This window comes from Lepisosteus oculatus, chromosome 28 (assembly GCF_040954835.1).
Source record: "Lepisosteus oculatus isolate fLepOcu1 chromosome 28, fLepOcu1.hap2, whole genome shotgun sequence".
Classification (NCBI taxonomy): Eukaryota; Metazoa; Chordata; class Actinopteri; order Semionotiformes; family Lepisosteidae; genus Lepisosteus; species Lepisosteus oculatus.
In genome coordinates, this window is record NC_090723.1 from 8746214 (window position 1) to 8768262 (window position 22049).

At 48.4% G+C, this 22049-nt stretch overlaps 1 protein-coding gene across 4 annotated transcripts in view; it reads right to left on the reverse strand.

Annotated features, from left to right (window-relative positions):
• Positions 1-229: 229 nt before the first annotated feature.
• Positions 230-22049, reverse strand: part of tbkbp1 (TBK1 binding protein 1) — a 41095-nt gene continuing 19275 nt past the window's right edge. For 3 of the 4 annotated variants that reach the window (XM_069185606.1, XM_069185607.1, XM_069185605.1), the window contains 4 exons: positions 18697-19036; positions 5992-6107; positions 3996-4738; positions 230-2812 (listed from right to left, as the gene is read on the reverse strand). In XM_069185606.1, coding sequence (XP_069041707.1) covers positions 2684-2812; positions 3996-4738; positions 5992-6107; positions 18697-19036 — 1328 coding nt within the window. In that variant the 3' untranslated portion in view covers positions 230-2683. The remainder of the gene's footprint in view (positions 2813-3995; positions 4739-5991; positions 6108-18696; positions 19037-22049) is intronic. The other variant, XM_069185608.1, reaches the window with a different exon arrangement.

Consider the following 22049-nt stretch of genomic DNA (forward strand, 5'->3'; position numbering starts at 1 on the left):
AAAAACCCATCTCGTGTTGAATACAAATGCGAGCTAGACAAGATCATTGTTTCCCCACGTCAGAAGACAAAAAAAAGGAAACTCGCTTAGGAAGCTTTTGCGCGCCACGTGTGCGACAAGACTTAGCTCAGCAGGCTGAATACTCCGGGAAATGACCCGAACCGAGCCGGTCCCGCACAAGTCCGGTAGTGTAGAAATCACAAGCGTTTCCCTTTGCAAAGACACGCTCTGCGAGTTGAGCCACGAGTTTATTACCTTTACAGTACAGTCCGGTAGGAAAATAGCTCTCGTGCATGTGAGGCAGCTCAGTGCAAGTTATAACAGTATTTACAACATAATTACAAGCTTTATATATATATACATGTTTTATATTACAAAATAGTTGTATTGTTCTTTTGAGCATTATTGTAGTCAAACCACGACATGGTCCCTTTGGGGTTTCACATCCCTTCTGAAAGAGAGGAGCCACATTCACAAAGCTTTTCCCCTGAGTTATTTAAGCGCAGAGCGTTAATTGGTACACGCAGCGTGACTTCTATTATTTTAACACGCTCTGCTTTTTGTCAGGCGTTGTACAATTTTTCTAGGGCCTTTAAAACAGGAGCCTGTTTTTTTTTTTGCTTAGGAACAAGTAAAGGTTTATTCCACGCTGAAAAGAGGAGAACGGGCTGAAGAAGGCTCCACGGCCGAAACGTTGCGTTTCTTTTCTTCTCTTTCCAGCGCGGAATAAACCTCCACTCGTTCCTTTGCAGCCCACGCACGCTGACGCGGCTGCCTCCTTGAACGCCTTTATTATTACTGAGGCGTGAAGGTCTGGGTGCCGTGAAGAAGACGTCGGAGAAAAGAAAGTCGTTAAATAACTCCTGAGTGGACTCGGTGAATAGTGGCAGCGGCGCCTCTCCTGCGCGCGCGGGTGGGTTTGCTCGTGGGGAGATGGCCGATGCGCGCGAGCGCGGCGTCACGGGAGACAGATTACACGGAGGCTCACGGGAGACGGGACGCGTCCTTTCCCGACTGCATGGACCAGTCAATGTTAATGAGAGCCATCTCTCCAAACGCCCCGGGTGCGAAACCTCGTCTAAGCAGAGACCAGCGCTCAACGGAAACGGGAAGACTCGCTTATTCCAAACAGCTCCTGTCTGGCTCACACCGGCTTCCTCATATCACTCTTCTGTTAAGCATGCTGTACTGTATTACTTTACCGTGGTAACAAAAAAAAACGTCAATCCTTTTTTGATATCCCACAAAAAGTGACATTTTCCAGCCTTTAGAAGACTACAAACAAAATACTACACACGTTTATAATGCAGCGCTTCTTTAGGATTCGCGTTGCGATAAAAGGCGCACAGATCACCCTCACATTCCTCGGCAGGGCCCCCAAAGAAATATGTCTAGACCGAAAGCTGGCTTTTTTGGATCATCCTGGATTTTAAGTCGACGTACTTTTTTTATCAGTTTGAAATGCTTTTTGTATTTATACCGCTACGGACCCGATCGGTGTATTGAACAGATTTTCACATTCAACTCGGTATTTTGCTTGACTGTATACTTGCCAAATACAAATCTACGCCTTCGAGGGAAGACAAAGCGAGGAGCATCAGAGTGAAGAATAAACGCGGCCTTAAATCATTTCGATTTCCATGTGTCTCATTAGCAGGAGAATTAGACGAGAGGGCAGCCCTGGAGGAGGTGGAGGTCAAGTACAACAGGGCTTTTATAAACATCTGGACAGGCGAGTGTCCACTGGTGTGTCCTCTGACAGCTGAGTGTGTGTCCACTGGTGTGTCCTCATAATCTGTCCATTGGTGTGTCCACTGGTGTTTCTTCATAATGTGTCCATTGATGTGTCCACTGAGTGTGTCCACTGGTGTTTCTTTATAATGTGTCCATTGGTGTGCCCACTGGAGTTTCTTCATAATGCGTCCACTGGATGTGTCCTTGGGTGTGTCCACTGGGTGTGTCCAATGGCTGTGTCCACTGGGTGTGTCCACTGGGTGTGTCGTCTGGATGTGTCCCCTGGCTGCGTCCATTGGGTGTGTCCACTGGCTGTGTCCACTGGGTGGGTCTGTTGGGTGTGTCCACTGGGTGGGTCATCTGGATGGGTTCTTTCTCATGCCAGCTCCTTGCCTCCCTGGCTCCAGTACCACCCCCCCCCTCAGCCAGTGAAACCCAGAGTCACAGAGTCCAGCCCCAGGGCAAACACAGGGAACACGCGGGGACAGAAGCCAGCCCCCTGTGCAGCTTCCCCGTTTCCAAGAAGTCAGCTTCCTTCTGCATCATCCGCGCCAGTCCCGGGACTCCGACACGGAACGATCTGATTGCACGTTACATGCCTGCTAGACATATTTCAGGTCGCCCTGCTGGATGCCCAACTGTATCAACCTGGTTCGGGCCTTTTTTAAAAAAAAAACACACATAGCAAAGCTGTTTAAAAACAAACACACACGTTCGTTAGTGAAATGCATCAACGGACTGCTTTTTCCAGCCTGCACTGACCCTCTCTGTTCCTGTCAGGCCCGCTGTGGCAGAACACGTCTCGGGTCTTAAGGTGCAAGGACAGATGGACAGATGGAAATGAAAGTCCTGTTCAGCGTTCATCCTGCTTCTCGTCTTTTAGTCCGCCCGGATCTCCTGCGCTATTCAGTTCCCCGATGATCCCGAGACCGGGGTAGGGCAGCGACCGTCAGATCTTGCTGTTCTCCAGGTGGGTGTCGATGTGCTTGATCAGGGCGTCGTCGGGATAGCCGATGGGGAAGGCCAGCTGGCACAGCGGGCAGCTCCGGATGTCGTTGTCCTCGGTCTCCATCCACAGCTGCGGCCAATCAAAACAACAGGACCGAAAAGTTAGCCAAGTGCCCAAAAGTGAAAAAACCTCGACTGAAAAGCTTCTCTAGTCTCACGCTGTTGCAGCTGAGCACTCTCGCACTGTGGAGGATGTGGTAAAAAAAAAAAAGACAAATACCGAATTATTGCTTGTTGGGGTTCATACGGCGCCACAGGCTAACACTGTTGGCCAGTAGCAGATGTACCGTAGGAGCAGGAATAGGCTGCAGGTAACTGGGCCAGTGTGCACACTGCCAGCTCCACTGGGATACAACTGCATCCCTCTACTGCAGGACTAGGATTCAGCAATAAGAACAACAGTCGTGATACCGTAAAGCACAGCGTCTGCCGCCAACAGGCCGCAACACTGCCATTCACACAGTCTTAGAGGGGAACTGTGGCGCTATTCTTATACTTCAGGGTGCATAAGGATCAGCACTGAAGAGTGCATTTCAAACCACAATAAAAGTCAAATGCACACAGTAACTTGTACAAAAACTCCAATTTACACGGCAAAATAGATGCAATTTTTCAGGTAGGAGCAGCGCCATATTCTGTGATTCAGAACGAGGCAACAAAACCTCCGGTGAGGTGATGCAGCCCCACTACACTGTAAACAAACAGGCTGGGGAATACAGTTCTTCGAATCCAATAGAAATATTGCTCTCGACTGAGACGGGTTTGTGACAAATACCAATTACTTGTTAACTCTACCTGCACATCAGGTTGGGACATTTTTTAAGGTGAACTGCCTGCTGCACGACCTGAACTTATCCGCTCGTCCATCACGGGACATTGGTCCTGTGATGTGATGACAGGGACTAGTGAGCAGGAAGGGCCGCTCCATGGCCCCAGTCTCATGAACTCTCGCTCTGGCCCGTGAGGAGACCAGGGGGTTTGTGACAACAGGGAGACCGGACTTTTCACAAAGCTAGCTCCCGATTTTGTGCTTCTTTTGGAATTGGTCGAATCCCTCTGTCCCGTCAGTGAATTCATCTGGTTTTCGCGAGATTCAGGCAAAACCACCGGTTTGAGAAACTGGGGCTGCAGCTCCCCTTCCCTTGTCGTGGCACCCCTAAGGGCCACTCATGCATCCCCCCCGGGGGGGACGACATCTTTCAAGATGGGGCCACGGGGCTCCCCTGTGACAGCCGGGAGGGGGGGGTACTCACGTTGATGGAGGGCCAGGACTGGGCGTGCTCAGCCTGCAGGTACCCGGGGGCGTGGCAGCTGAGGGCGCCGGGGCCGGCGGCGATGGGGAAGGCGGCGCAGGTCGAGGTCCCCCGGACGACGGCGGCTTCGGCCCCGGCCCCCAGCGAGCCCGGGGGCGTCTCGGGGGGGCACACCCACTCCTCCTCGTCCTCGGAGGACTGGGGGGCCGGGGCGGGCGCGGGGGGCCCGGCCTGCTCGAAGCGCAGGTGCGGGAGCTCGGAGAGGGGGAAGGGCACCTCCCTGGCGTGCCGCGGGCTGCCGCCCCCCCCGGGGCCCGGCGGGGCTGGGGGGCTCTGGTGCGGCGGCGGAGGGGGCGGAGGGGGCGGCAGCGGGGATGGCGCCGGCGCCGGCGGCTGCTGCTGCTGCTTGAGGTAGCCCTCCCCGTACGGGCGCGGCTTGGGCAGCGTGGACACCGGGTCCGGCGGGAACCGGGCCGGCCGCTGGTAGGCCGAGGGGTCGCTGACCTCGGAGTAGCTGCGCCGCCCCTGGAAGCTGGCGCGCAGGTGGTGGCTGGCGGGGCGGCAGGAGTAGGAGGCGGGGCCGTCGCTGATCTCGGGCAGCGGCGAGCGGCGGTGCACGTCCGGCGACAGGCGCTGCAGTACCGGCGATCGCCTCTGGGGGGCGGGAGAGTGCCGCTGGGGGACGGGGGAGTGGCGCTGGGGGACGGGGGAGTGGCGCTGGGGGACAGGAGAGTGGCGCTGGACTAAGAAGGAAGAGAGAGGAGATTACTGGCTAGTTCTGGGTAAGAAAAAGCTACTTCAAAAGAGAAGCAAAAAGCCCTGCCTATTCCCTCCCTGGTTCGCTCATTGATTGCAGTTTCCCCTGTTGAAGCACGGTTTTGTGAGATCCCACTCATGGTGAAGAACGTCTCTCTATAAACTACAACCACTGAATGCACTGATCAACTGGAGCATCCAGGGAGACAGAAAAAATCGATCCAGTTGGGTAGTCTGCCTTAAAGACTCCTTGCTCCAACCCCTGGCCCGCATTCTTGTTCTGATGGCCTTCAAGCCGTCTGTTTTAAAGAGACAGAACGATTCGAGCTCAGAAAGGCTTCCCTCTTTTCAACAGCTTGCACAGTGTCTGGGGAGTGAGGTCTGCGTGTCTGGAGATCAAAGAAAAGCAGAGAGTTGCACAATGCCTGTCGAAAAACCCAAATCATGTGCTCCGGTGTCTTCTTTTCTTGATGCGTACCCGTCTGATGTTTTGTCTTTAATTGTTGTGCGTTAGAATGTGTAATTACCCAATGCTCCAGTTTGGGGAATTCCATGAAAACGTTTCAAAGCACAGAACCTGGCTGTCGGAGCCGTTTACACAGAATCGCAGTTCTGTTGCCCTACATCCTGCTCCTGCCGGGTCCTCCTTTTCATTAACCCAAGCCTGAATTTTTATAGCCCTATTCGTTTTGGGTTTGCACGAACGGACCTGTAACGTCAGGTTATTTGCAAGAACAAACTCACCCAGTTAAAAAAAAACAAAAAAGTTTTCTTCAGCAACAAGTTCCGAAGGCCCAAGCTTTTGCAGAGCAGACTGCTGTGTGCGTGCTTTCAGAGTACTGTCACACTGCAGCTCAACACAGCACACTGAGTGCATGTCCAGGCCAGTATATTTGTGTGTAGTGAACTTCTTTTGCTCAGCATTATTATGATGTTATGATTTCTATACGTTTTCCAAACTTCTCCAGGTCTGGAAATCAGCCATTCTTAATTCCCTACTTTTCCAGACCTTCCAGACCTGTGCACGCACCCCGTTATTGGTTAAGACACTCGGGGACCCCTTCAGAAACGTACTGAGTGGTGACACTGTGGTCATGCCGCTGAGATGATTGGGACTCTATAAAACACAACCACTGAACTGAATGCATTGATCAACTGGAGCATCCAGGGACAAAGGAGTTCAAATGAATCCAGAGCGGGCTGCTCTCTGCCCGTCTCTCAGGGGTGTTGGGGAGCTCACCTGGGCTGCTCTGCTCCTGGGACACCCTCCTCAGGATCTCCGTCTGCCTGGTGCACAAAGTCTGCAGGCGACACAGCTCCTCCGTCAGCTCTGTGTAGGCCAGCGCCAGGTTCACCCTGACGGGAAGCAATAGCACACAGTTAAATGAGGGGGGGTGGTCTAATTCGGGAGAGACGCAGGTCGCAGCAAGGCACAGTGGTTAATGGCTTCACAGCCCCTTGCAGAAGCTGGTGCTGAGCTCTTCTGCAAACTACCACACCTGGATCGCGCCAAGCATGGCCCTATCCTGTATATACATGAGTACAAGCACTGGTGACCCAGCCAGAGAGCCCTATACAGGACACTGACTGTTCCAAACTCCAGCCTGAGAGCAAAGGTTGGGCCTAACGACTAGGAATGAAATGAGCGAGACAGGCCTGACAGTCTCGAGACAAGTCCCACACCGATATTTTCCTTGCCAAGCCCTCACTTGATTAAGCTGATCTATGGATTTAGTGCAAAAAAACATGTCCAGGTACAGTACGCACATGAGAGCCTGGTGATCTCAACATACTGTTAACTGAAGTTCAGGTGAGCAAACCGTCTGCAAATTCACAAGCCCTGAAAGTAGATCCCAACCGATTGGCTGCAAACCTGTAAAACATCACCCTAGTCTCTGCAACAGATACGCTGCAGAAGAGGGAAGAAGGATGGGCAAAGGCTGGTGTTGAGTGGAAAGATGTTGCTGCTGTTGGAAGACAGAGTGAAATGCTGTAGTGAGCACACCCACATGTTGCAAGGGCGCTCAAATGGAATGCAAGGGGCTACAGACAGAAAACGGGAGGCACTTCTTTACACAAAGTGGGGCAGGAGTCTGGAACAAGCTGCCCCGGCATGTTGTGGAAGATGATTTCCTGGAATTCGTCATTAACCGCTGGATGACAGTCTGCCTAGGTCGATAAACTGACACGCTCGTAAACCCCTCCTCTTAAGGAGGCTCCAGCCCTTCCTTCTTTGGTGTTTATCTCCTGCACCTCCCTCCGGTTCCTGCCCCCCGTGCTATAAAAGCCAGGCGTTCCTGCCAATCCGGGCTCAGCCTTGGAAGATGGACGTCCGGAAGCTCGCCTACCAGCGAGTCCAGGAGCGACTCGACAGCATCGGCTTCACAACGGCGTCCTGACCTTCTGGGTCCGAGATCAGGGAGCGTCTGGTCCCATTCCCCCCTTTTATTCCCCAGACCCTCCGCCAGATCCCGCTCCGGCTTTTAACTCTGTTTGTCTGTGTCAGGATGGATCTCCCGGTTTTGGACATTGGATCATTCTTGGATTTGCTATGGACACCCCCCCCGAGTCCTTTCTTTCTAATGCACCACTAACTTAAACCAGGTGTTTCAAATTTAAAATCAGTATGCTATTAAGAATCTGGAAGACTGTAAAGGCATTTGGAATTTTACTTCAATTGTGTGTGAAGTCTTGCATTTCTAGGATGTTTGAATTTGAACAGTTTATTATTGTTCTTGTACAGTCTGATGGTTTTATAGCAGTGTGAGACGTGTGTGGAACACACAATATAAATGTTGTTGTTGCTGCTCAAGTTCCAAACTGCTTCTAATTGTAGGAGTCTAATATGAAGAATCCTGTGAAGATGGAGATCAGACTTCATACACTTGATCTGCTTCCTTCACTTTCATCAGAACAATATGTCCTTGCTATGAAAATGTTTTTGAAGCTCGTAAAGGATGCTTAGAGCTAATCCCATAACTGTATTTGAATATGCATGAATATATTAGCAGAGGCAGGGAAATTTACAGTTTAAAGTAACATGTAAATTTAAAGTAAAAGTAGTCCACCGCAGCTACAAGTTACTTGTGTAAAGAATTACTTTTTAAAATTAAAATAATATATTGTTTCACATGGTAATTACATATACTTCATACTGTAGATCACTATATTTTAAAATCCCCCTTACACAAGTAACTATAATTATTTTTTTAAAGTAGCTTTTACCAGATTTCTATTTAAAATTGTGGAGAAAAAATGTTCTATTTAAAATAATGGAAGAACCCACTTTATGTCGTACCAGAAAGGCAGATTATTGTTGTTCGGACGGGTTTTCATAATCCCTGTGCAGGACATGTTAGAGTATGAACGGGCTTACAGAATGTGTATGTTCAGGCCTGGGTGTGAGGAATTCATGGGTTTGAGAACAAACACCAGGCTTCTAAAAACTGGGATGTTGATTGTTTAAAAGCAAACTGCTATCCAACAGGGCACAGTGGCAAAACAGGTAAATTAACCATCAAGCCAAATAAGTGTGAAAAGAGAAAAGACCATTACCATTTTTTAGATGTTGTCAAGAACTGTGATAAGGTGCTGTCTGATATTTAACCCAGTTAACGCATCTCTTAAAGATACGAAGGTGATGTTTTTAATAACCTTTAACGCGAGCATGAGACCCTCTGTCTTTAAGGGTCAATCCCAAAGCACAGAGCAGGCCTGATGAAAAACAGATTTTAAAGGACGGAAGCCAGTGAGGATGTAACTGGATCAAAACCTGGCGCGGCAACGCCACAGCCTTTTCAGAAAGATACCCACTGCCCCGGCGTGTGCAAAACTGCAGTGCTGTGTTAAAGGGGTGGGCTTGTCTGCAGTCCCAGCTCAGATGCACAGTCCCAGCTGAACCTTGTACCCACCCTTGAAGAAACCCACTTCTAAAAAGGGACAAAGCTGGGAACAAGCCAAGTTAGAATCGGCATAGCCCTGTTCACAGAGCTGTTTTTATTTTCCCAAATGTACCAGCTACCTAAAGATATCATATCACACACAAAACGGGAATATCTGAAACTGGATATGTGCCAGGCTGTTAGAAAACACTGAATCATTTTCTGTTCTTGGGCAATCATTTGTGTGCCTCTTCACAGTGTGTGCTGGAATTGTGGACAGGACAGGAGAGACCTTAAAATTCCTGGTGTGCCCCACTTCAGTCACTCTTAAAGACTGGGGGACACTTGCCGATCATGTAAGCAAGTAATCTGTTCACTTAGGAGATAACCTATAACCCCTGCAGGACTGGTGCTACTGAAGACCCAGGGGGTTCATCCCTGATTTAAAGAATCCAATAAAATAAAAATAAGAAAATAAAATACACCAGTGAAGATATAATTCCCTACCCTGTTTTCAATTTGAAAGCGTGCAAGACCAGTGATCTTAATTTTTGCACCAGGACCCGTTTATTGAATTAAAAAAAAAGTTTCAAATTTGTATTTTATTTTGGAAGTTTATTTTTTTTATTATTTCTTCATCACACGAGGCAGTAGTTACTCTCCCTGAAAAAGCTGCTGGCCTCCCCGACTCTTCAGTGCCCCCAAGTCCTCTCTGCCCTACGAGGGGGGTCTGCGCGGAACCAGATCTGTCTTAAGGTCTTTAGTTTTGCAACGTAGTCAGGTGTAATGCAAGCTCTGCAGAAAACCAGACATGGCTAATTACAGCTTCCACCAGTTTAATTCTGACTAATCTCTTCCTGTGCACCATGTCCCTCCTAACAAGTAAAAGTGATTTTCATGTTCGAATTCTTAATGTAAATATTCTTAAATGAAGAATATTTGCACATGTTTACACAAAAGACATGTTTTGCTGCCATTTCATGATTCAAAATGATCACTCATCTAATTTAAGGGCTTTTTTTTCTCTCTTCTGTAAATGATGAGGCAAGTCCGCTATCAGTCTATCTGTGGAGGGAGACAGAGGTAGGTGGAATGCGTGATAGAGACAAGCACACCGATAATGACTTGCTCAGCCTCGATAAGCACTTTCTTATCTGATCGCTCAAACCAATTTCAGAAAACATGCTTGTATTTTATTATAACCTGACTCAATCTGCCTAATTGTGCCGCTGAAACCAAGATATTTCACTCGATAAGGACAGCGAGCAGCCAAGCTTCGCCTGAACATGGAATAAAAACACACCGTGATGTCTCGTTACAAAAACCACTGCTGGATTTTACATGAAAAAAAGAGCGAGAGAGGGGAAAAAGTGCCTGGAGTAGGCAGTCTATCTCTGTTTGCATATGCCCTTACAAAACACACGTACCTCTGATTCATCCTGAACACTTCTGGGCCAAGAGAGAAAAGTGCTCAGATATCATACTTGATTTAAAATAAGGAGACAAACTCCTGGATCAGCTACATCAGTAAGAGAAAACTACACAAAGAGAAGTTCTCTGATTTGGACAGCATTTCTTTTTGAGAAACAAGGATGAGATGTCCAGTAAATCCTCCAGATAATGATTTATTTATACTCTCCTGGTTGAATTTAAGGGAAACATTATCCCTTGCTATTATTTTTACTTAATAACAGGTAAATGTTTTGTAACAGCATGATGAATGCCTGCCGCCTCGATCGTGGGATGTTATCGGAAGCCCCTGATTGATCAGACTGAGGAAGAGTGTGGTTAAAGAGGGCAGACTGACGTCCTCCACTAGTATATCCGCCCAGGGGTCAGTCTCATCATCTGACTGAGTGGACAGCTTTATTCAGAAAGCAAAACCTTGAAAACAAATAAACACCTCTAAAGCTACTGAAAATGAACGACTGGGGTTTTATATAAATTCAGAAATGTACCCAGCACTCTTTTTTTAAGCAAAGCACATGCCTCCCTCAATTTAGTGTCTTTAAATGAAACAAATTGACCGCTGTCTATGTGCTGTGAATAAATGCAATTATTTTCATTAAATTCACCTTACAATAAATCTAAATAAGACCTTGACTCTGGCATGTCTTATTTACTGGCTTTCTAAATATTTAAACAATATTTGTATTCACACATGCAAAAAAAAAAACAATCCTAACAGCAATCACAAAATAAACGTTATAAAGACGATAAAATGCACACAGGGCACTGAACTGCTCGTGGGTCTGCTGAAGTATGACGGTCTTATTGACAGTCTGGGAAAGACTGCAGACAAGTACTGCAGGAAACAATCAGAAAAACTATTGAAAACAAAACACTTGGATTATCTTCAAAATGAACCAAGATGTTGTCCCAGCTTGAGGATTACATTGCCTGTAACTCTTAAGGACAAGTGCTGGTTTTGAAGTGTGAATGATGGGGTCTTGGTTCTGACGCACCGGTTCGGGTGAAGCAGGTCATTTTTGGAGGACTGGCAGCCGAAGCGTCTGTGAACTGCAGAGCCTCCCCTTTCGCTGTGAGGACCGAGTGTGCACCACAGAGGCAGATCTGCTGGCTTCTCCGGGCTCAGCAGGCGAGAGACGAGCCCCACTCCGACACCCAGCGCATCGGTGTGCGGGAGTGCGCGGCGCGGGGGCGAGCGCGCTGGAGAGCGAGGTACGGAGCGTGTGCGCGCAGACGCGAGCCAGAGAGGGCTGAAGCCGGCTTCAAATACACAGCACTCACAAATTAAACGTTACAGGAATTTTATGGCAAAATGGCAAAATGCTGTTTTTTTTTGTAAGGGATAAACATTCAGATCAGATGAATCACAGCTTTGTTGTTGTTTTTTTCCACGCTCACAAAGCGCCACAGGAGGAAGCGTCTTCGAGGGCTGAGCTCGGTTATGACACATCTCTGTAACGGATTTAAGAAAGCCGCGACTCGGTATTGCTGATGAGATTCATTCTGCTGTTATTTCTCCGCGTTCTTTTTTTTCTGCATTGACTGCCGGGGTGACTGAATCATCAACAGCCTACTCTGAACCCCCCACAACCACCCAAAATAAAAAGTTCATTTACACGCGAATTGCAGAAATAAGGCGCGCTACAAACTCTGGATCTCTCCTGCTTCTCTGTTGCAAACGGCCCAGCCTTGAACACTTTATCCCCCACGAACACCAGCACCACTCGCTGACCGATCCACCCGGGAACCCCGTAGAGACAGACGGCAGCTGTGAGCTTTTCTGCCGTTTTCCTGCTCCATCCGGAACATCAGAGCTGAGCCAAGCCGTGCTGATGGGACAGTCACAGGCAGAATACAGCCCTTGTACTGAAAAAACACTACCTGAACACCACATCTGCATTTGTGCGATCTAAAGAACAGATTTATCACCTTTTATTAGTATTCTAATTATTTTTGAATTAGGCATACCAATCAGCTCATCTGCACTGCTCGTACAGAGGTCTCCAATTCCCCGTCTACAATAATTTATCACACTATTTCCTAGTATTTTTTAAAAACAACTTGGGGACTGGATTCCTGTTTGTCATACTTGAATAAAGCCAGATTACTCATGACTGTAAGCAAATGAGCAAGATCAACCACAATACTGCATCTTCAAATGAGCTTTGACTGCCAAGAAATATTTTAATCTTTGCCACAAAATGTAGAGGAAACTGCACAATCTTTCAGAGCAGCACATTAACCCTGATATGTTTCCTAACACACAAGGCTCTTTCTTCTGTCTTGCAACATTTGCTTCAGGTTGCTGATGTATTAAATGTATTAAAATCAGTCAGGTGTTACCAAGACGTTTACAATATGCCCCAGGTTTAAGCAAAGCCAGCTCTGTATTAAATACTATTAGCACAGGAAAGGCTGGAGTATTACAGGAATTTATTAAACACTTCAGACAATTCTCCCCAGCCTGGTGGTCTTCAACTGGTTGCAGTTAAGAAAACAAGAGATGTTATTTTTAGGCTAACAGAGGTCTTCCAAAAAAGGTGTAATAACCCACAGACTGCAAAATTGCTCATGTACTTCCCATCTACAAAAATACTGAAGTAAAGTCATTAGTGACCTATAAGTTTCACTTTCTTTATACGTAATGTTATAAAGGAATGATTAAATGAGAAGATCTGTAGGGGTATAATTAACTAACTTGCTTAATCACCTGAACAAGCAGTTATGGGTACAAACAGAGCATGTACAGTGATGTACTAATTCAATCAGAAGGTTACAGGATGAAGGCCCTCATAAAGGATTAATTATCCAATTGCATTCAAGGTAAGGCATGTTTCGGGATTGAGAACTGGGTAATGGACAGGAAACAGTAGAGATGATGGGCAAGTGTGGATCCATGATTGTATAGACGAAAGACTGGACAAGTTTGCTTACAGCCAGGTGAACCAACTGGGGTAAAATACCTGACTCAAGGTACAGCTGCAGGGACTCGAACCCACAGCCCACCAGCTATGGGTCCAGAGCCTTACCCACTTGTCCTAATGAACTACATACATGGGCCAAAGGGGCTCCTCTCCTTTCTTCTATTCAGTTTGCCTCTCTAGATAACATCCATCCCGAATTACAAAGCCAGCCACCCAGGTGTTGTGTACAGACTATAAATTTGCATCTTTAGCCTTATGGTTATTTTAAGAGAACTAGTTTAGCACTTCTCAATGGGCTAAGCTTTTGCTGGTAAACAGAGCCCTTGGCACAACTCAAACAAACCACACACTCAAATGCTCTGTAAAAACAAAATTATTGACAGTTTTCGAAGTGCAAATGAGTATGTGGTTTGCTCTCTGCTACCACCAGTTTGACTGCAGAGCAAGAGAACTGTACAGGAAAACTACTGCTGATAGAGAAGGTAATTCGCTTTCTGCTAGATCACACTGTTTTTGATCAATCCCTAACCTAACAGGACAAGAACACACAATGCCCTGGTAGGAAACAACATCAAAGAAAACTACTTGACGAGAAACGCGACTATTCATCTATCTGTTCTGAATTTAAAAGTGGAGAATGACAGTTTCTCTTAACAACAAAGTTCCCAGCTCCAATATGAGCCTCCGTTATGATTTCAAAGGACCAATTCATACACAATTCAGAAATTCCCCCATTGAGATTGATGCATTCTGTGCTTGAGATGACATTAAAGTAGATCAAAATCACATTAATTCTTCTAAACTGGAATCACAACAAAAAAAACATTGCTGAAACATTTCTCAGAAAAAAAGAATGACAGAACTGTGGGTCAGTCAGTTATATACGATTTAATGGACCAAACTACAATATCTTAATCAGATCAGTCTCTGTATAGTCAGCGAGTTATTTATATACGCAATGACGTGTACATTTTCTGGAACGTACTGAGACTATTTCACTTTTCTGGAGAGAATCACATACAGCAACACAGCTAATAAACCCCCTTTGAAAAAAACAGACTCAGTGCTCAATTATTTCATGGACTTTCGTAGGAGAAATTATGTAATGCAGACAGGTCTTCCATTGAAATGAAGATGCCTTGGTCTGGAAAAGATATTCAGCACACAGCGTCTGTTGTCATTTCTCTGAAAGGAGTGTCAGACTATCAGGTGGAATTCCAAACTGTGCTCCTATTTAAGGTTTCCCTGAAAGCAGTTTTGTTTCAAATGAGGTATGGAAAAAGTGGATTTTGGTTTTTAGTGGAGCAAAAACCACTAAAAGTGGAGCAACAGGGTGAAGGAAGCTGTCCCGTTGTCCTGGTAGTGTTGTGTGTGCTGTAATTACAGCCTTTCATTTATTCAACTGTAATCAGTCCTCCAAAAATTCAATCTACATTCTGTTTCTGCCGATTTTGTCTCCTTTAACACATTTCGATGAGCTCGCCAATTTGCAAACCCCTAATTCTTCCTGAGCAGCACTGTCGGAGCCACTCCTGCATCCCTGCAGGCTCTCCAGCACACAGTTTCTAGAAGTGCAGCGTGCTTCCTGGGCAAAGTCACCCCTAGGCTACGCTCAAACACCCCTGACATGGGGCTTCAGCACAAACCCAGCGCTGCCGCCTCCCAGGGCAAAAGACAAGAGCAGCCCCGCTCCCGGTCGCCCCGGTCTCCGGTTTCCCTCGCTCGGCCCTGTCGCGCCTCCTGCCACTGTGGCTCTGCCCCTCCCCCTCGTCTGCCACCAGCACGACGCGAGACACTGGTTCGCCGTTCCTGGAAAAGCCGCCTCTCCATCTCGCACCATCTCCGCACGTTCCACGTGAAAACAGACACGCACCACCGTCTGTACTTACAGCTCAGCGCCCCTGGGTCCGTAGCTGGCGCAGAGAGAGAGAGAAGCAGGCCTGTGCCCCCCCCCCCCCCTTAATCGGGGTAACCAAGCCACTGCAGGAGCCTGAGGTCTCTTGCCCGTCCTACCCAGGGAGCTTTTGCACGCTCAGCCCGAGTGGAGTTCAGGGAGACAGTCTGAACTCTGAGCCTGCTCGGTGCTGCTATTTATTGACCAGAATGTTTGAGCTGTCGACTGTACATTTTCACACTTCTCTTCTCACCCCCCCACCAACACTCCCTAAAAGATCCTGACTGAGCAACACCGAATGCTATGTTCTGCGCTCTGCATTATATCACACGTGTGAACACCTTTTCTGAGCGTGTTGCTGCCTGCCAGCACACACCTTCCGCTGGGGAGCAGAGAGCAAGGCCTTGCGCCTGCTGATCGATGGCTGCAACGACCTGGGGAGGCTGTCGCACTCTTCTGTGTGTGTGTGTGTGTGTGTGTGATTCAAGCACGTGAAAGAGAAATATGTCCTTGTGCTGGGCAAAGGTTCTAGAAAGGGAGGACTGGGTTACCTTGCATTGCTCACTTCAGATGCAAGCGTTCTTGCGTTTGTTTTGCACTGGTTCAGCAGTGAGGTTTGCACAGCTGGCCTGGTGCTCATATCAGTCACCAGTGCCTTCAATAACTCTTCGCTCCCTGAGCCTGCTGCAACACCGCTCATCGGGTTACAACTGGGTGACGGTACAGCGACAGATCTTTCAAGAGACCTGCAATGCTCGCAGGAAGGCTGTGCTCAATAATCAGACCATGGATCGGGCTTCTTCATTGACTACCTGAACCCGAGCCCCTTTCCTGAACCTGGGAGACAGGCCAATCGAGAGCCAGGCCTGCTCTGTGTCATTCTCCTGGCACGTCAGAAAGCCTTCACGCAGAGCAGCCCACACACACACACTCGCAGGCATTATTGTGTCTGGGTGGCGGGCGCGGAGTCACATGACCACCTGCACTGTACCCAGCAGCGTTTTCACATTCGACCACAGAGCCGCCACGAACTGGCAAGGCAGTGGCAGGGACTGTGATGGGGCACTGAGCTAGACCCAGGGCTGACTGATCGCCTGGCGTTTCTTATCTCGCGGTGGGGAGGTATGTAATATAGCAACCGAGAAACATCTAGTGAGCCAGTCAAAATCTGGGTGCTCATCCCACGTGTCTGACACCTCGATGCCAGTGGTGCCAATTAAAAAAAAAAGTTCTCAAAACTAAACTGAGAAACACAAATGGAACAAACCAATTTTTTTTTTTTAAAGCGGCTCTTATTCTCCAGTCAAAGGCTTAAATAAAGACTGGTTGAGAGTGAAACTTACAGGGCTTTCCTTTTAGCAGAAAATCAATACCATTTAATTTTTATCTCCCCTCCCCTTTATGAGGTCTTGATGGCTTATCACAACTACCTCCTAAACAAATACAGTTCTTTCAAGAACATACAAAGAAGAGGAGGCTATCCAACCCATTGAGCCCATTCGGTTGCTAGTAGCTTACTGACCTGATGGTGCCATCTAGCTGTTTCTTCAATGTTACAGCTGATACCCTGCGGACAACATGGTTTGGCAACTTGTTCCTGACACCCACCACCCTTTGCGTAAATAAGTGCTGCCAGTTTGCCTTTCTTCCCCACTTGTGCCCTATGTGCTTATTTTACCCCTGGGTTCTCGGTTTTTCCAGTCAATTCTGTTGGCAAAAATACAAAAAACACCAGGGAGATACTGAAAAGGGCAAGTCCTCTCAATCAATGCATGCTCAATACTGAGGAGCCTCAGTTTCTTTAACCTATGTGCATGACATTCCTGTCTGACTTGGAATCATTCGGGCTGATCCTTTTTGAAAGTGTAATAGTCTTTTTATAATATTGGGATCAAAACAGCACACGATATTCTAACCAAGGTCTGTCTAGTGCTCTGTATGACCTTAACATTACTTTTGCAATATTACATGACTTTTTCTGTTGTCTATAAAGGGGTGACAAACTGAATGCTGGGATACTTTCAAAAAGACAAACTAACCAGTAATAGAGTCCACCTCTTCAATCCTCTACAAACTCAAAAGCTCTGAATACCGGCAAGACAACTGCTTGAAAGAGAAAGACATACGTCAGAACCTTCGTCTCCATTCAGAGCCCCACGCGTTCTGACAGAACTCCACTCCCTACAGTGGAGCATTTTCCTCTCCTCACTGCTATCATTCACTTCTAAAAAACGACCGTGCTTACAAGAACTGCAAAACAACAATAAAAACGCTCCGACAGAAAACTGCAAAGTCAGGGGGAGGGGAGGTAGCCAGTTTCCTCCTCAAATAAGAAATGACTCACTTCTGGAAAGAGTGATTGTCTGAGTGCAGCCCGAACAAGGATATGTGCCATGTTTCATTGCATCAGATCGCTCAGTCTACGACTTCTAGACTTTTTTTTTTGCATGGGGCTTTTAAGCCCACTCCCCAATCTCTTTCTCCACATTTTTGTCTTCTGTCTGTAAGCCACAAGGAACTGGATGTGCCACCTGATAAGCAAAAAGTTCAGTGACAGTACGATAGCAGAGGTGTCACTTCCTCCTTCCCATGAGAACCGAAGTCTCACCAGTACCGGTCGGCTCTCCTTCACACACGGAGAGCCGTGCATCGTGGGACTGCACTGTAAAAGCAAAAGAAAATCTCAGCCAGGCACTCCTTTTCACACATTCAGGTGCCGACTAAACCGAGCCACAGAGGAAAAGCTCAGCAAAGCACTGCGTCAAGGTGCGTTTTGATGTGTACAATGGGCTACTTTTTGCAGACCCTAGTTGCCAGAGTTTTTAAGGCTTCGCTCATCTAAGCCAGGCTTAGGCGGATCAAGATGAGGGATGACGTGGAAGTCAAAGTCCAGCTGTCAGAAATAATGTTTCAAAATGTCTGAAGACTGAACGCACTCTAGTTCTAAAACCAAAAACGCATCACAAACGAGAGGAGGCAACTGGATACTGAAGGGCCGGAGGACCTCATCCAGCTGTCTTTAACTGAAAGATTCCCGGATATCGGATTCAATCACATGGCTTGTTCCAGACTCCCACACCCCTTTGTGTAAAGAAGCGGCTCTTGTTTTCAGTCTTCCACTTGATTCCCCCTAGTTTACACCTGTGCCCGCTGGTCCGTACATCACTTCTGATCCAGAAGACGTCCTCTGTGTTAACTTTGACAGCGATATCAAGGAGCTTGAGCACTAGAATCAGGTAGCCTAACTGTTCAAGGTCATAGACTAGAGGAACAGGCTGAGCCCTGTGACCCAGATGTTGCCTCTCTGAGCCCGAGCTGCACCCCTTCCCTAGCAGTCATATACTAATGGGAACAGCGCTGCTGTTATACGGCGGATCACAGCCAGCCCAGGTTGCTGAGCTCGCAGTGCACCAAAAAAACGAACAGCTCAGATAGGTGGGTATGTCAGGGGGGTGTCAGCAGACCCTCAATCTCCCTCTGCAGCGCATAGGGTGGCTATTCAACAATAACTGACGAGTCCAAATGCATTTGAAATGACTGGCTGTATGCAAGCAAGATGAGGCGTGTTTACTCGAGATGAAGCTTCACAGATTCGTGGCCTTAAAAGGGTCTGAGCTACAGAGTTGGGCTCCCTCACATCTCCCTGTTAAAACCGGGCAGGAAAACCAACGAGCTGGATGTTGAAGAATGTTTCTTGGGGGCTGGGGTCTGGGGAGAGCCCGCCTGCAGGGGGCCTGCAAGGTGGTGGAAGAGTGGGTTTTTTTTTTTTCACTTACTGCTCATCTCCAGCTTTCTTTATCCACTCCACATCGCACTGCTCGCACGGGCCCGCCATCTCCTGCAGGGACAGCACAAGGCGAGCCGAGGTTGCGTTCCCATCCCGCCTGACGACGGCGGCCGGCGGCGGGGCCGCGCCCCCCCCGGGTCTCACCTGCTGCCTCTGCAGCTCCCCCTGCAGGCGCTCGCACTCCGCCTTCAGCTCCGCCTCCCGCCGGCACGCCCCCTGCGCTTCGTGCCGCGCCCCCTCCAGCTCCGCCTCCAGGCGCTGCAGCTTCAGGTCCGAGAGGGCGTCCAGGCTGCGGGAGCTCTGCAGCATCAGGGACGGGCAGTCGAGCACTGAGGACACACCCAGCAGCGCCACACGGCTCAGAACCCGCGCTCGAGGGAGTCACGCGGCGGCGACCACACGCGGAGATTAACCGCCTGGGCTGGGCGGCACGGCGGGGCAGTGGTTAGCTCCGCTGCCTTGCAGAGCCAGGGTCCTGGGTTCAACTGAGGATGAGGGGTGCTGTCTGTGTGGAGTTTGCATGTTCTCCCCAGGTTTGAGTAGGTTTCCTCCAGGCGCTCTGGTTTCCTCCCACAGCCCAAATAATACGCTGGCCCGGTGAATTGGCCGTGGTGTTTCTGTGTCTGGTTGTGCCCTGCGATGAAGTGGCGTCCTGTCCAGGGTGTGCCCTGCCTAGTGCCCTTTGCTTGCTGGGATAGGTCTCCTCTGCCACCTTGGATTCGATGACGTGCTTAGAAAACGGCTGTTTCCATCCCACCAAACCACTGATGAAACCTCCAACGAGCCGCAGTTCTTGTGAAAAACAAGTATGTTTTGACGTGTGCAACCCTGTTGTCACCTGAACCCATTCTGTTCCTGAGCAAATGGCTATCCCTGTCTGCACCAAGCATTTAAGACAGAGATTTTTACACAGCGGGCAGGCAAGGCTGCTTGTCGTCAGTAAGAACTGACTGAAGTGCCTCCTTCAAAGCACTGCCACCTACTTCTGCCTGGGCTCAGTCTGTTTGCTTAAGGAGCTGACAGCGCAGCAGGGCTCAGCAGCAGAGTGCCAGCAGAACAGCACATCTTCAGACAACAAAAGAGGGCTGGGCATGACACAACTCTGCAGCTGAAGCTGCCTGCCCGAAATACCGGAGACTTGAAACATTTAAAAGAGACGGTGGACTGCTTGGGGCTCAAAACTCAAAACACCGCTCAGAGCGCACCAGAGGACAGGAGCAGGACGTGGATTGAAGGCTGAGAAGAGGAGACTCTTCTTCATGCACAGGGTTGTGGACATAGGGCAACACTGTGGAAGCTGAGATCATTAGGTCTGTTAGCAACAAGTAACCAAACCAGCTACACAAGCTCAATGTCCCCCCTCTCATTAACAACTAATTAACTTTCGCAGTCCTTATGTTTTTAAATGAACGGGCAGGGTGTAAAAGTTCATATATTAATCTGTACAACAGTTTGTGGTGCACAGTGGTGCAGTGTATAGTTCACAGAGCCCCGGGTTCGATTCCAGGGGCGCTGTCTGCGTGTGGGTTTCCTCCAGGTGCGCTGGTGTCCACCCACAGTCCAAAGACATGCTGGAGTTAATTGGCTTGTGGGGAAAAAACTGGCCCGGGTGTGAGCATGTGCGTGTCTGCTCTGTCCTGTCCAGGGCGTCTGCTACCTGGCAGCTGTGGCTTACTGGGATAGGCTGGATGAAGGGGTTAGAAAACGGATAGGTGGGCAAGACATTTGCAACCTTTGCTCGTGCACAATAACCCTGTTATAGCAGCCTCAGTGCCCTGGGTCACTGTGGGTCAGGGGTCCAATGATTTAATAATAATAATAATAATAATAATAATAATAATAATTATTGCTTACACTTATATAGCGCTTTTCTGGACACTCCACTCAAAGCACTTTACAGGTCATGGGGATCCCCTCCACCACCACCAATGTGCAGCCCCACCTGGATGATGCAACAGTAGCCATAGTGCGCCAGTCCACTCCCCACACACCAGCTCTCAGTGGGGAGGAGAGCAGAGTGATGAAGCCAATTCCTAGATGGGGATTATTAGGAGGCCATGATTGGTAAGGGCCAATAGGAAATTTGGCCAGGACGCCAGGGTTACACCCCTACTCTTTTCGAGAAACGCCCTGGGATTTTTAATGACCACAGAGAGTCAGGACCTCGGTTTTCCATCTCACCTGAAGGACGGCGCCTGTTTACAGTATAGTGTCCCTGTCATCATACTGGGACATGAGGACCCACATGGACCACAGGGTGAGCGCCCCCTACTGGCCCCACTAGCAGCAACCTTAATTTTTCCCAGGAGTCTCCCATCCAGGTACTGACCAGGCTCACACCTGCTGAGCTCCAGTGGGCTGCCAGCTGTGAGTTGCAGAGTGATATGGCTGCTGCCATATTGATGCCGATGTGAGCCGCGTGGCTCTGGCACTCCGAGGTGTGCATGAAACCGGTCCAGAACCATGTGGTGGACCAAGCTTCCGGGGAAAACTCTGACTCACTGCACCACAGCAGCAAACAGCGAAGGAGCATTGCAGCAGACAGGGGTACTGCTCCTGCTCCAAGATTTTTAGAGCCATCAGGCAGCTGTTTGGAATTTTGCAGGAGGCTGAGAGGCACCAGGAAAAGCTTCGGTCCGCGAGCTGTTGCTGGATTTGACAGCTAGCTATTCAGGATGGATCCAGAAAAGGTTTGACTTCTACGCAAGGGGAGAGGGCTGAAGTTACACAACATCCCCAGCCATTTACCTGGCTGGTGAGCTCTCTTGCACCAAGGCTGCAGGTTTAAAACCAATAACTTAAAAGGTATATAACCCGTAACCACCACAGGGTGGTTAAACACAGGGAATCCTCAGCAACATCAGACCTGCACTGCTGTCAGTACTAAGAGTATTATTACTAGTGAGATAAAAGTTGTGTTAGAAGTTGTAAGTGAATAAATTGAGCTCTAACTTGGATTGGGATTGGCAGGTTGCGGGTGTGAGAGGGTAGTAGATGCAGCCAAGATGGCATTTCCTGTCTATCTGGATCTCCCCATTCCCCAGGAAAGGCAAATTATACCATACAGAATTCAGAAGTGAAATTTGTTCCTGCTAGTTACAGCAGCTAGACAAGCTAAAAAACACCGAAACTAGAGATCAGACAACATTAAGATGCCAGGCTGCAGGGTTAATTGATTGTTTGATTAATTAATGAGCTTCTCTGAAACAAAAGCCACGAGTTACTGCAGTCAGAAAGATAGTGAGAAACTGTATTCTACGTTCGATCTGGGAAGAACAACAGACCTCTATCAAGCAAGTGACCTGCAGATAATCAGTGCCCCCTAGTGGCTCCAGCTTTCAT